Genomic DNA, 14,392 nt, shown 5'->3' with positions numbered 1-14,392 from the left:
GAATGGAATCCACCTGCCATCCACCAACTATGAGACAGAGATCTGGGTGAAAAAAGAAAGAAAAAAAGGGACCTTTTTTGGTATTCTGAACACTTAATTTTCTGGGAATTATTGCTAGAATCCACCTTTGTATCTGGCAGTTATGTGGTCAGTAAGTTATTGAATAAAAAAAAATGCTTATTTCACTCAAACATAATCAGAAAAACTGATAATTCTACAATGATCTCAATAGTTTCTAAAGCTATATTTTTTCCATTTACATTCCATAGCGCGTATTTGTTCCAGGGTCACAAAAAAGTTGCTGCTGGCTATGGGTGAAAGCCTACACACTTGACTGGTTGTCAGTCAATCACTGGACAGATGTAGAGTGTCAAATACACACACACAGTCACTGAGTACAATTCAATTCAACACTGCCTGCATGGATGTTATCTGTGTGTATCACTTCACTGTCAATGATCAGTATTATTACCAGTATGTTAACTTTCAAATAAATGTGAATAGTAGGCAAAGACAACAGAAATAAACATAAAATACAGTTTTAAATGGCTTTTATTATTAAGAGAAAAAAAATTCTATACCGACATGGCCATGTATGAAAAAGTGTCTGTCCCCTGAACCTAATAACCTTTTTGGGCCAACCTTAGCAGAAGCACCTGCAGTTAAGTGTTTGCGATAACTTACACTAAGTCTTTTACATTGCTGTGGAGTGATTTTAGCCCACTAATCTTCGCAGAATTATTGTAATTCAGACACATTGGAGGGGTTTTGAGCATGAACTGGCTTTTTAAGGTCAACTCAATAGGATTTAGGCCAGGACATTGAGTAGGCCACTCCAAAGTGTCAATTTTGTTTTTCTTCAGCTATTCGAGGTGGACTTGCTGTTGCGTTTTGGATCATTATTGTGTTGCATAACGCAAGTTTGTTTCATCTTGAGGTCAGGAACAGCTTGCTAGACATTCTCCATCATTATAGCTGGTTAGCATATTACCTGGTTTTGCTGTTGCACATTATTCAGGTCACTCTGCAGCTGGTGGATCTGTTGTGTATAGACAGCCGCTTCCTGTGGACCCTTCTCCAACTCTGCATTCAGTTGTGAAACAGTCATCTGAGAGAAAAGATGGAGAACTCAATTAAACCCTTTCTGCACCACAAAAGGATCAGGACTTCATGGTGTTAAATAAAAATAAAATAATGGAAAACCAACCAGATGTTCTTGTTGTTGTAATGGAAATAAATGGGAAAGGCATCGTGGAAAGAAAAGAATTTCACAAACACACAACTCAAAACGGTCTTTACCTCCAGTTTACGAATCTTGAGGAAAGAATGAGAGTTGGTGAGGGGTGCGGTATGTGGCGGCAGAAGAAGAAGGGACAGGAAAAAAGACAAAGATAAGCCACAATAAAATACTCAACACCAACAGTCTATAGCCCAAACAGGAGAGGAGACCAAATTAACTACAACTCAGTAATCAGGTCATTAATGTCTCCAACAAGTGTATTTACAGTACAAGTGAGATACACTGTGGTTGTGAACATGCACTGTTATAAATATTTGTACAGCATTCCCTCGTTTAACGCAGGTGTTTTATATATGTGTGTGTGCGCCTGCGTAGGTTCACTCCAGTTTACTCCCACATTCCTAAAACATGTAACATTAATTGGACACTCTAAATTGCCCCTAGGTGTGATTGTGAGTGCACCTGTTTGTCTCAATGTGCCCTGCGATTGGCTGGCAACCAGTTCAGGGTTTTACCCTGCCTCCTGCCCGTTGACAAATGGGATAGGCTCCAGCACTCCCGAGAACCTCGTGATGGTAAGCGGTGAAGAAAATAAATGGTCGGAGATATATATATATATATATATATATATATATATATATATATATATATATATACACACACACACATACACACATTACTGTATTTTTTGTTTCACTTTTTTACATTGTATTTTTTTTGTTTTCAAAGTTTTTTTCGATTTCTGATACAATGCCTTGTGAAAGTATTCGGGCCCCTTGAACTTTTGAACCTTTCGCCACATTTCAGGCTTCAAATAAAGATATAAAATTAAAATTTGTTGTCAAGAGTCAACAACAAGTGGGACACAATCGTGAAGTGGAACGAAATTCATTGGATATATTAAACTTTTTTCATAAACAGATCGGTGCAGCGTTTGCAGTGATGCGGACTTTGTATCGGTCCGTTGCGGTAAAGAGGGAGCTAAGTCGAAAGGTGAAGCTCTCAATTTACCAGTCGATCTACGTTTCTACCCTCAGCTATGGGCAAAAGCTGTGGGTCGTGATAGAAAAGAAGAGATCCTGGATACAACATCCTTAGTGACTAAATCCTCCCATTTCACTGAAAAACTGAAACTCATAAGTCAAGGTACCACAAGAGAGATATGTTCGCCACTAGAAATGTTCAGTGAGTGGCAAAAACAGGTCTTCTGTAAATGCGACAGAAACTCAAAAGACAAATAGGGTGCAACTAGTTATGTTGCAAATTTACTGGACGCTGTTACGTGAAATAATAACAGAGCAGATAGTATCCTGATCTCACCTCTGAGGTAGTGAACTTAGCCTGCAACTGCTCATAGTGGCTCCTGAGGCGCTCTGACTCCTCCTCTCTCTCACGAGTCATGCTATCCATTAGGGTCTGCACCTGCACAAGCTCCTTCTGCAGTACCTCAACATCCTCCACTCCCGGACGTTGCAGCTAGAAGACAGAACAGAGGCACTTAGTGTCGCCAGAATACAGCATTCCCCCATTATACTACAGTTCATTGTTCACATTCCTGCTGTAATGCTGATTTTTTTTTTTTTTAGAAAATTTACCCTGGGTTTCTGCAGTTTACAGATTGGTTTCTATTTACAATTGCACGCCTTTAGTGTAGTCCCCGTAATGAAGCCCGGATAAATGCAGAGGGTTGCGTCAGGAAGGGCATCCGGCGTAAAAACTGTGCCAAACAAATATGAGCGTTCATCTAAAGAATCCCATACCGGATCGGTCGTGGCCCGGGTTAACAACGCCCGCCCCCGGCACTGCTAACCTGCAGGGCGTCGGTGGAAATTAAACTACTGTGGGTCGAAGACAAAGAAGAGGAGGAAACCGGATCCAGCGTCAGAAGAAAAAGAGGAATGCACAGAGCCTACAACTGAGTGTAGGGACTTTGAATGTTGGGACTATGACAGGAAAAGCTCAGGAATTGGTTGACATGATGATTAGGAGAAAGGTTGATATTCTGTGCATCCAAGAGAGGAGGTGGAAAGGTAGTAAGGCTAGAGGTTTAGGAGCAGGGTTTAAAATTATTCTACCACGGAGTAGATGGGAAGAGAAATGGAGTAGGGGTTATTTTAAAGGAAAAGCCTGCTAAGAATGTCTTTGAGGTGAAAAGAGTATCAGATCGAGTGATGAGACTAAAATTTGAAATTGAGGGTGTTATGTATAATGTGGTTAGCGGCTATGCCCCACAGGTAGGATGTGACCTAGAGTTGAAAGAGAAATTCTGGAAGGAACTAGATGAAGTAGTTCTGAGCATCCCACACAGCGAGAGAGTTGTGATTGGTGCAGATTGTAATGGACATATTGGTAAAGGAAACAGGGGCGATAAAGAAGTGATGGGTAAGTACGGCATCCAGGAAAGGAACTTTGAGGGACAGATGGTGGTGGACTTTGCAAAAAGGATGGAGATGGCTGTAGTGAACACTTATTTTCAGAAGAGGGAGGAACATATAGTGACCTACAAGTGCGGAGATGGAAGCACGCAGGTGGATTATATTTTGTGCAGACGATGTAATCTGAAGGAGGTTACTGACTAAAGTAGTGGTAGGGGAGAGTGTATCTCGACAGCACAGGATGGTAGTGTGTAGGATGACTATGGTGGTGGGTAGGAAGATTAAGAAGACAAAGGTAGAGCAGAGAACCAGGTGGTGGAAGCTGAGAAAGGAAGAATGTTGTGCGGCCTTTCGGAAAGAGGTGAGACAGGCTCTCGATGGACATCGGAATCTCCCGGAAGACTGGACTACGACAGCCAAGGTAATCAGAGAGACAGGCAGGAGAGTACTTGGTGTGTCTTCTGGTAGGAAAGGGTAGAAGGAGACTTGGTGGTGGAACCCCAAAATACCGCGAGTCATCCAAGGAAAGAGATTAGCGAAGAAGTGGGAAACAGAGGACTAAGGAGAGGTGAAAGGAGTACATTGAGATGTGACGTAGGGCAAAGGTAGAGGTGGCAAAGGCTAAACAAGAGGCATATGAAGACATGTACACCAGGTTGGACACGAAAGAAGGAGAAAAGGATCTCTACAGGTTGGCCAGACAGAGGGATAGAGATGAGAAGGATGTGCAGCAGGTAAGGGGAGATTAAAGATAGAGATGGAAATGTGTTGACTGGTGCCAGTAGTGTGCTAAATAGATGGAAAGAATACTTTGAGAAGTTGATGAATGAAGAAAATGAGAGAGAAGGAAGAGTTGAAGAGGCAAGTGTGAAGGACCAGGAAGTGGCAATGATTACTAAGGGGGAAGTCAGAAAGGCACTACAAAGGATGAAAAATGGAAAGGCAGTTGGTTCTGATGACATACTGGTGGAGGTATGGAAGCAATTTGGAGAGATGGCTGTGGAGTTTTTGACCAACTTATTCAACAGAATACTAGCGGGCAAAAAGATGCCTGAAGAATGGAGGAAAAGTGTTCTAGTTTCCATTTTTAAGAACAAAGGGGATGTTCAGAGCTGTGGGAACTATAGAGGAATAAAGTTGATGAGCCACACAATGAAGTTATGGGAAAGAGTAGTGGAGGCTAGACTCAGGACAGAAGTAAGTATCTGCGAGCAACAGTATGGTTTCATGCCTAGAAAGAGTACCATAGAGGCATTATTTGCCTTGAGGATGCTCGTGGAAAAGTACAGAGAAGGTCAGAAGGAGCTACATTGTGTCTGTGTGGATCTAGAGAAAGCCTATGACAGAGTACCAAGAGAGGAACTGTGGTACTGCATGCGGAGGTCTGGTGTGGGAAAGAAGTATGTTAAAATAGTACAGGACATGTATGATGGCAGCAGAACAATGGTGAGGTGTGCCTTAGGTGTGACAGAGGAATTTAAGGTGGAGGTGGGACTGCATCAGGGTTCAGCTCTGAGCCCCTTCCTGTTTGCGGTGGTAATGGACAGGCTGACAGATGAGGTTAGACTGGAATCCCCTTGGACCATGTTGTTCGCAGATGATATTGTGATATGCAGTGAAAGTAGGGAGCATGCAGAGGAACAATTAGAAAGATGGAGACATGCACTGGAAAGGAGAGGAATGAAGATTAGCCGAAGTAAAACAGAATATATGTGCGTGAATGAGAAAAGTGAAGGGGGAAGAGTGAGGCTACAGGGAGAAGAGATAGCGAGTGTGGACGATTCAAATACTTAGGGTCAACAATCCAGAACAATGGTGAGTGTGGTAAGTAAGTCAAGAAACGGGTCCAAGCAGGTTGGAACAGCTGGCGAAAGGTGTCTGGTGTGTTATGTGACAGAAGAGTCTCTGCTAGGATGAAGGGCAAAGTTTACAAAACAGTGGTGAGGCCATGATGTACGGATTAGAGACGGTGGCACTGAAGAAACAACAGGAAGCAGAACTGGAGGTGGCAGAAATGAAGATGTTGAGGTTCTCGCTCGGAGTGTGCAGGTTGGATAGGATTAGAAATGAGCTCATTAGAGGGACAGCCAAAGTTGGATGTTTTGCTGACAAGGTTCGAGAGAGCAGACTTCGATGGTTTGGACATGTTCAGAGGCGAGAGAGTGAGTATATTGATGGTAGGGTGCTGAGGATGGAGCTGCCAGGCAAAAGGGTGAGAGGAAGACAAAGAGAAGGTTTATGGATGTGGTGAGGGAAGACATGAGGGCAGTTGGGGTAAGAGAGGAAGATGCAGGAGATAGGCTAAGATGGCAAAAGATGACATGCTGTGGCGACCCCTAACGGGACAAGCCGAAAGGAAAAGAAGAAGAAGAAGTGTAGTCCCCCGTGGTGCCACAACAACCCAGGCACCACTGAGGTTGACGGTAAGCGATGTATTATGATTAACAAAAAAAAAAAGAAGCACAAATAGTCCCTATTGAGATCCAGTGATAGAGCACAGCAGAGGAAAAATATGCTTGAATATTGTTGTACACTCTCTCGTTTATATGAGATTTTAATCCACATGCGTTAAGATAGCAGTCGTTTGAAGCTTTACAATGACGGGAATATCTGATAGGGATACACAATAACTACCCAACTATCACCCCAATACATGAGGAGAACATCACAACTTTAGTGGAAACTCGAGATAAAAATGACATTGAAAGCAACTGACAGACTGAAATGGTGTGTGACGGAGACTTTTTGAGGGTCTTCAACGCCGATTCTGAAGATGACGAGTGGTTTCAGTGAACAGGAGAATGAATAAAAACAATGACTTTTCTGTTCTGTTTGAGCCATTTTACTGCAGTGTTAGTCACTGTTTGGAAACAAGGTATGTATATCAACATTTACTAAGTCTTTCTGTGTGAAAATCTAATTTCACAACCGGTACATATCCCCGGCATATGGTCTGACGTGCCTCTTGTATGGAAGAAAGGGGTGGGGGTCGGGGGGAGCTATACAAAGTGAACCAGTGTGTGCTGTAGTCCAGAAAATACAGTATATACTTTAAGTAGGGCTCACCGCTTCAGCTTACATTAGTTTGAGGGTCCAAACCTGGCCTGGAAATCTGAAGAGTCCAGATACTGTATGCATCAATAAAATTATATCATTATCATTATTGGCTTGGTGAAATAGCAAGTTATCAGATATCGGTATAAAAAAAAAAAAAAGATATTGTGCATCCCTAATACCTATGCTAATTTCCCTTAGTCTTAACTGTTTAGCATTATATGTGACCATTAACTAGTGGACGTTGGTTATACAAAATGGGTTGAACTTTTTGTTATTTGAATATACAATATTTCACTCTATACTACTTTATATTTAAGTTTTACAGTAAACATCAACTGGGAGTGACATAAAAACTCTGAAAATAGCAACCTTTGCCTCTGATTTGGAAAATTGTGAGTGAGAATAGGCATTAAGGCAAAACTGTTTTAATGAGCTTAATTGTTTTTTAAAATGTGTTTAAGGAGTATGGGAGTACTACAATTATTATAATGTCTTAAAACAGTATGGTCTGTCTCTTTTGCATATTTTTACCTATTACCAGTGGGTCTGGAATGTATCCCTACAGTTATAGTACAGAAGGTCATCAGTACACGATATCCCGAGAACAAAAACATTTCAGGGTTACTAACTGTGTGCATTTTAAGAATAAGTTAATTCTTAAGAATATTTTAATTTTCTGACTAAATTCCATTTTGGTGATATTTGAAATATGATCACAGTTGTCCTTCATCATTTTAGCTCATGTGTTTTAGGACTACAGTATTGAGAAGTGACACCAAAAGAAACCTAATGTATGTTGTACCAGTTCAGTCTGAAGTCTCTCATTGTCTTTCTTCTCTTGCTGCAGCAGTTCTGTTAGATTGGAGACCTTCTGGTCAGCAGCTTCCCTGATACTCCTCTCTTCATCGTAGCGGGACTTTATATCTAATGGATGTAACAAGACCATGTTAAATACATACATTTTATCATGATGTAGTATCAAATATAGGGGGGGGGGGGGGAGAAATCAAAAGAATGACGTGAGCATCTTTGGAATGCCAGTCCCAACCCCACACTAACCTACTATCTCTGTGGCCAGCTGGGCAGCCTTTTGCTCAAACAAATCTTTCATCTGCTTGATGTTGAACTTTTCTGTCACTGATTCATTTAATTTCTTTTCTAGTTCAGAGGAGGGGAGAAACACACATTAGTGGCATTGTTATCATCTTGCCTATTCATACATGTGGAAGTTGTGCAACCATCACCTGAATCCTCTGAGCTCATCTGTCCATCATTCTGTGTGGGATTAAGGGGAAAACAGTGTGACACTATACCGCATGAAAAAGCATCACTACTGTAATGTTTATGACAAACTACTCCAACATTTCTAATCAGTGAAGCCACTTTTTATTCAAGTTAAAACATCTTGAAGGAATTACTTGCTTAAGGTGTCCTTGGACTTTGTCTAATTCTTTTTTCAGCTCCCCAGAGAACCATCTTTCTTCCTAAAGAAATCATCAAAAATCAAAGAACATTTGAATGAGTAACAATTACTGCACAGTATATCTCAACAAACAGTCCAAGAAAATGAGCATACCTTTAACGATGTATGAAGGTCCTGAACCTCCTGTCGCAACATTGTGAGATCTTCCCTAAAATGAAGAGGGGATTAATTTTTGTTTATAATTACTGCTTGTCATAATTATAGTGCAATAAATATCAAACTGGCCAGCAATTATTTAGTGATTAGCCAAGGTAACACCCTGAAATTTAGCCCCAAGTCAAATGGAATAGGGTCCAGCTTCCCAGTGAACCTGCACAGCCTAATTGGTAGGGATGGACATGACAATCGATAAATTAATTGTTAAAGGAGGAATTCGTTAAAAATACTAGGAATGGGAGCACACATTAAAAGTTAGTAGATGACGGTTCAGTGTTTCTTTTAATTCCAAAACTATCCACAGATTTCCCCTAGAGACATCTCTAAATTGGAAAAGTATTATCGAAATTCCTCTCTCGCTCAGTCATTCCAATGACCTCGGCTGGAAAACTGAAAGCCAATCCGCATTTGCCACATCTGGAGTGCTTCCTGTTCTGACCCCCCATTGCTCGTGGATACGTTTCACCGGACAGAGAACGTCCACTATCTGGCATTTTGTGGCCGATTTTTGTGTAAATAATTACAAATAACAATGTACAATGTTCAACCCTATGCGTTTGAAACAGAATACACACAGGCGGAACTTTACGTGTTGGAGAGGGGGTGTGACGATGACGACGAACCATAACAACAGTCGAAAAATATGGACCTTGGACAGCTTCCAGACAAGCTTGCTTCGAAAGACTGGTGTTCATGTTCTCTTTGTGACCTAATGCCAACTGTGGCGGAATGCCAGTGTTGTCGTGAGATTGAAAAGGTTGAACAAAAAAAAAAAATGGAGCGTATTGGAATAAACTTGGATCACGATGAACATGTCTGCATAACTTCCTCAGATAGACACGAAGTTGTTCGGACGAAGACGTGTTCTATATCAATTTACTTGTGATTCATGACAGTTTGATGAAAGGACCACTTGTACATGCAGTGGAAAATCGGTGAGTACACATTTTTAACGGTCTTGGAATGCTATGTCAATGCTATGTGACTGCCATGTCCAAAATTTATCAAAAATGCGAGCTTATTTTCCAAGTATGGCGTAGGACTATCTAGTGGTTTACTTATATCTAGAATATAAAAATAAAAAAAACAACTTGGGACTTCCCTAAAGTGATTACATGTATACATCCATTCATCCATCCATTTTCTTTGCCGCTTATCCTCACAAGGGTCACAGGGAGTGCTGGAGCCTATTCCAGCTGTCAACGGGCAGGAGGCGGGGTACATGCTGAACTGGTTTCCATCCAATCGCAGGGCACATAGAGACGAACAGCCACAAAAACAATAACACCTAGGGGCAATTTAGAGTGTCCAATTAATGTTGCGAGTTTTTTGGATGTGGGAGGAAACCGGAGTGCCCGGAGAAAACTTACGCAGGCACGGGGAAAATATGCAAACTCCACACAGGCGGGTCCAGGATTGAACTGTGAGGGCAACGCTTTACCAGCTTAGCCACCGTGCCGCCCATGTATATATCCATCCATTAATTTTCTTAGTCGCTTATCCGCACGAGGGTCAACCAAGCAATGTTTTGTAAATTCAAAAACTAAGTTGGGGCATTCTTAAGTCAAGGTACCACTGTATTAGTTTAATTTCTTCAATTGTCAAGGAAAGAAATATACCCAAACACCCACTCATAATAAGTGGTACAGAAATAAATGAGTAAATATAAATCCTACCTGGTGGGCGCCATATGAGCAGGAAGTTCTCCAGTGTCATGGAACAGCTCATAATGCTTGAACAAGTCTTCTGCTGAGTTGTGGGACTTCATGCATTGAGGACAGATGAAGCCCTCAACACAAATGGAGACAAGTGAAATGTTGTAGCTCAGCGTAAAACGAAGGGGATAAGAAAAACAAAAACAAAAACAAAAAAAAGCAAACATCACAACAAATTACCCAGATACCTCAGAGGTTTGATCATGGTTAACGTCTGCGGTGGGCTCCTCTGACTCTGCATTCTGGGAGCCTCCTTTCCCAGGAGTCTGGAAAGCAAAACAAATACAGGGTTCAAGAGAGTGACCAAAGTTTTCATATTCATACATACTCATCTTTTTCAGCTTGTGAAATAAAAAAGTAATCCTGTCCCACTTGTGCAAGTACTATTTTAATGGGTGAAAGTCACCTTTTTTTCCACAGCTATCTTCTACTCAAAATAAGATGACTCATCATACAAAATACATTTATATGGAGGAGTTAACACATACACTAAAATATTTTTTAAACTTATGTCAATCATATAGTAAAATGGGCGGCATGGTGCCACAGCTGTAAAGCGTTGGCCTCACAGTTCTCCCAATGCCTGCGTGGGTTTTCTCCGGGCACTCAGATTTCCTCTCACATCCACAAAACATTCATTAATTGGGGACTCTAAATTGCCCCTAGGTGTGATTGTGAGTGTGACTGTTGTCTGTTTCTATGTGCCCTGCGATTGGCTGGCAACCAGTTCAGGGTGTACCCTACCTGCTGCCTATTGACAGTTGGGATAGGCTCCAGCACTCCCGCGACCCTTTTGAAGATAAGCGGCTAAGAAATGAATGGATATAGTAAAATGTAAATGTAACCTACAGTACAAGTTAACTACAATAATAAATAATACAATACAATAAAAAATAAATAAATGCATTCCTAGCCTTCTAAATAGTAGTGCAGGGTATTGAGATAAGGATGTGGATTTAGAGATCCAACATGCTGCACAGGTTTAAAAGTTGGACCCTTGAAGTCTTGACTTATTTGTTATGCATTTTAACTCAATTTATTGTCAGGTTACATGTATTATGTATGAGGTTCTTTCTCAGTGTATGCTACTCTTTGTTCAGGTTTTATTGCCTCGATAGTATAAATACAGTGAATGATACATTTGGGAAATGAAACCAACTATTTGAAGTCAAATGGAATACGGGAGGAAGCGTGCTCGAGTGGAAGAGCAAGATCTAAACAACGAGATGAAAGTGTAGTATCTCATCAGCAACCTAATAAGGTTAGAGCACAGTGATATATTCTCACAGGCATCATCACACATCACGAAAAACCATATTCATTGATAGCGTTGAATGACGTAGTTATACAAATGATCTTGTAATGGGTACGTGCTGGAACATTGGCCAAGATCTAATCCGTGTAGAAGTGTCACAGAGCAGAGAGGGGTCACCACCTTGCAGCGCAACTGAAGAAGTAGTAGTTTCAATTACGACATATGCCCATTAACCACCACCATAACAACAAAAAAATCCTTCAATTGATAGATGAGTAAACTCAGTATCTATGTCAGCACTTGGAACCTTGACCCCATAGGACGATTTGAAGCGTGGAAAGGAGGTGTAACTGCTTCATTACACACCCATTACTCATTTCAAAGATTAACCAGAACCACACCGTCTGACTTCATAACAAAGACAAAACAAATAATAATATAAATATTACAGATAGCAAAATACCAGTTCCTACTTTTCTTTTACTGTTGTCAAGTATCTTGCCCAAAGTAAGCTAGGACATATTCTAGCCCACCTATGAGCCGAAACCTTTTAAATGGAATTGAGTATAACAGGAACCATTTAGGAAGCCAAATGTAGGGCGATGTTGCCTCGTGGTTAATGAGATGAGATTTCAGTGAAGGAGAAAACAATGTATTCGCACTCTCACTCAAGACACCGTTATATGCTGCAATAAATTAGACGTATTCAATCTTCTTCGCAGGGTAATTGAGATTGAAATAGGTAGTCAAACCAATGTAGCATCGGTTAGTTTGGGCTAGCACCAATTAGCATTTGAGGAATGGTCGATGAATCAACCCAGCACTATTGCAAACGGAAACCATTACAATATGTGGATCTGTTGACCACCTATGTTTTCTGTTGATTTCCTTCATTCAGGACAACCCGCGGACGTTGTCACGCTGCCGAATTAGTGTTGTGTTGGAGTATGTATGTCCATACATTACTGAATAAAGTAGCCTCCGTCAATTTGAACGGGTTAGCATCTAAAGCTAACTTTGCCAAACTACCACAAGGAGCGCTTGATAACTTGACCGCGACCAGCGGGATCTGTTGGTTTTCGCCAATGTGCGTAAATCGTTGGATGAAACCCATTACCCCGCCCATCCGAAAGCAGTTTTTAATTAAAACGTACAGCCCCAGAAGAAACCCGAAAAGGACGGGCCTACGTATGACACAAAAAAATGAAAATATTAGGACCATACAAACGTAATATAAACAAATTATTGCCAAAGAAGCTTACCATTTGTAATATCCGTCTGAGCATGACCTTGTTGGCGTTTGTCCGGACACGAAGCCGAATCGGTTTCTCAGAAGGAAAGTTCACGTCGCTATACCACAAACACCTGACCAAAAGCAGGCAGCAACAGGGAAGGGGCGGGGTCTTGGGAAGGATGATGGCTCGTCTCAAAAGAACACCGCAAGTAATGCGCGGTGGCAATTCAACACTCATTTGATTTCTGTTGGATTGTTCCTGGAGATTAGCAATACCCGTTTTCTCGTGATCAAGATTTTATTTCAATGAATACGAAAAACGATCCGTTTTGTTGACCAAAACAATGTCACTTTCCACATGTTGCCCGCAAGGTAATTGTTCATGGCAGCATCGTAAGGGTTTTGATTCTCCAGGAAAATTGTAGAAATAAAAGCTAAAATAAATACATAAAATTCTGTTGTAAGTTCAAGGTTCCCTGCATTCAAATTAGAAAGCTCCAAAATACCAAATATTACGTGCAACTCACATTTGGGAGTTTTAATGTAGTTTGAAAAATCTTTCAAGATATTGCGAATGAGGTCTTGGAAATCATTCAGAATCAGATGAATAAATAAGGAAAAGGGCGGTGGGGGTGAGGGGTAGTGTTCCAAAGATTTGAGAAAATCTTATAGTCAAGTCACACTCAATTAATATCGTTTTGTGAGATGAATTTTCGAATTTGTATCATCTACATCTGTTTCTGGAATTGTGATGAATGCTTCTTTTACATTTCAACATGAAGCCTGTTTTGTCTAGAAAACGTATACTAAAATTTAGGTTTAAACGTTCATTTTTGGAGACAGACTGTACACAGTTGAATTTGTATTTTTGTTAGACTGTTCCAGATTACTACTGTCACGATTAAGATTTAATCAATAACTATGTTGATGACCAATAAATGGGTCAGAGGAATTACTTAAATTAAAATTATCCAATTAATCTGCATCCAGCCTCTCAACAGTAAATACTGTATTCTTAGATTTCTGTAGTCCTTCATAAAAGCAGATTTATTACAGTGGTCAACAATAAATTTGTCTTAATTTTTTTTGCTGATTCAGGACAATTTTGATGCACTGAATCCAAATACCACACTTGTTTTGCTCAACCAGGTCAACCTTTTGAACTATGGGCACATCCATCCATCAATTTTCTTTGCCGCTTATCCTCACGAGGGTCACAGGGAGCACTGGAGCCTATCCCAGCTGTCAATGGTACACCCTGAACTGGTTGCCAGCCAATCGCAGGGCACATGGAGACAAACAGTCACACCGAGGGGCAATTTAGCATCCAATTAATGTTTCATGTTTTTGGAACGTTGGAGGAAACCGGCATACTCGGAGAAAACCTATGCAGGCATGGTGAGAACACGCAATCTCCACACAGGCAGGGCCAGGATCGAACCCGGGCCCTTAGAACTGTGTACTAGCTGAGCCACCGTGCCTCCCACTATGAGCACATATTTTTGTTTACATGTACAGGTACTTTCTCTTTAGACGTTCGAATAAACAGAGATCGATTACCTGTTTTTTTTTTTTTTTTTTAAATAATGACATCATTTACAGGTACTTGTATCAGTGTCTCCTACTTAACTTACAGTAAGCAAAGTTTGTAACCTTTCAGAACTAAAATGTTAACAACTTGCATAAAACATTGACCTGAACAAAAGGAACAGATGACATTTTCAGATTCAGTAATGAAAAATTGTCCTAAATCAGTTGGACGAAAAAAAAAACGGGCAACTTAGAAACTCAATTGTAACACAGTGCTTTGTGTTTGGTTAAACATTTGGAAACATCTGCTTTTACTTTGGATAACAATGATCAACATTGTTGCTTAT

General features: G+C 40.7%; 1 protein-coding gene across 3 annotated transcripts in view; it reads right to left on the bottom strand.

Moving 5' to 3' along the window:
• The window catches only part of eea1 (early endosome antigen 1), a 45,717-nt gene extending 33,007 nt beyond the window's left edge, over window positions 1-12,710 (bottom strand). Inside the window, exons 1-11 of one of the 3 annotated variants that reach the window (XM_061821581.1) lie at window positions 12,544-12,710; window positions 10,215-10,292; window positions 9,988-10,100; window positions 8,249-8,303; window positions 8,091-8,156; window positions 7,917-7,947; window positions 7,732-7,830; window positions 7,475-7,596; window positions 2,561-2,716; window positions 1,300-1,314; window positions 992-1,108 (exon numbers count right to left, since the gene is read on the bottom strand). In XM_061821581.1, coding sequence (XP_061677565.1) covers window positions 992-1,108; window positions 1,300-1,314; window positions 2,561-2,716; window positions 7,475-7,596; window positions 7,732-7,830; window positions 7,917-7,947; window positions 8,091-8,156; window positions 8,249-8,303; window positions 9,988-10,100; window positions 10,215-10,292; window positions 12,544-12,567 — 876 coding nt within the window. In that variant the 5' untranslated portion in view covers window positions 12,568-12,710. Of the gene's footprint in view, window positions 1-991; window positions 1,109-1,299; window positions 1,315-2,560; window positions 2,717-7,474; window positions 7,597-7,731; window positions 7,831-7,916; window positions 7,948-8,090; window positions 8,157-8,248; window positions 8,304-9,987; window positions 10,101-10,214; window positions 10,293-12,149; window positions 12,231-12,543 lie in introns of those variants that run through there. The other 2 variants (XM_061821583.1, XM_061821582.1) reach the window with 2 other exon arrangements.
• Between the last annotated feature and the right edge of the window lie 1,682 nt (window positions 12,711-14,392).

This window comes from Syngnathoides biaculeatus, chromosome 6 (genome assembly GCF_019802595.1).
Source record: "Syngnathoides biaculeatus isolate LvHL_M chromosome 6, ASM1980259v1, whole genome shotgun sequence".
In the NCBI taxonomy this organism is placed as follows: Eukaryota; Metazoa; Chordata; class Actinopteri; order Syngnathiformes; family Syngnathidae; genus Syngnathoides; species Syngnathoides biaculeatus.
Note: the sequence above shows the minus strand (reverse complement) of the source record. Positions and strands in the feature narration are given on the sequence as shown.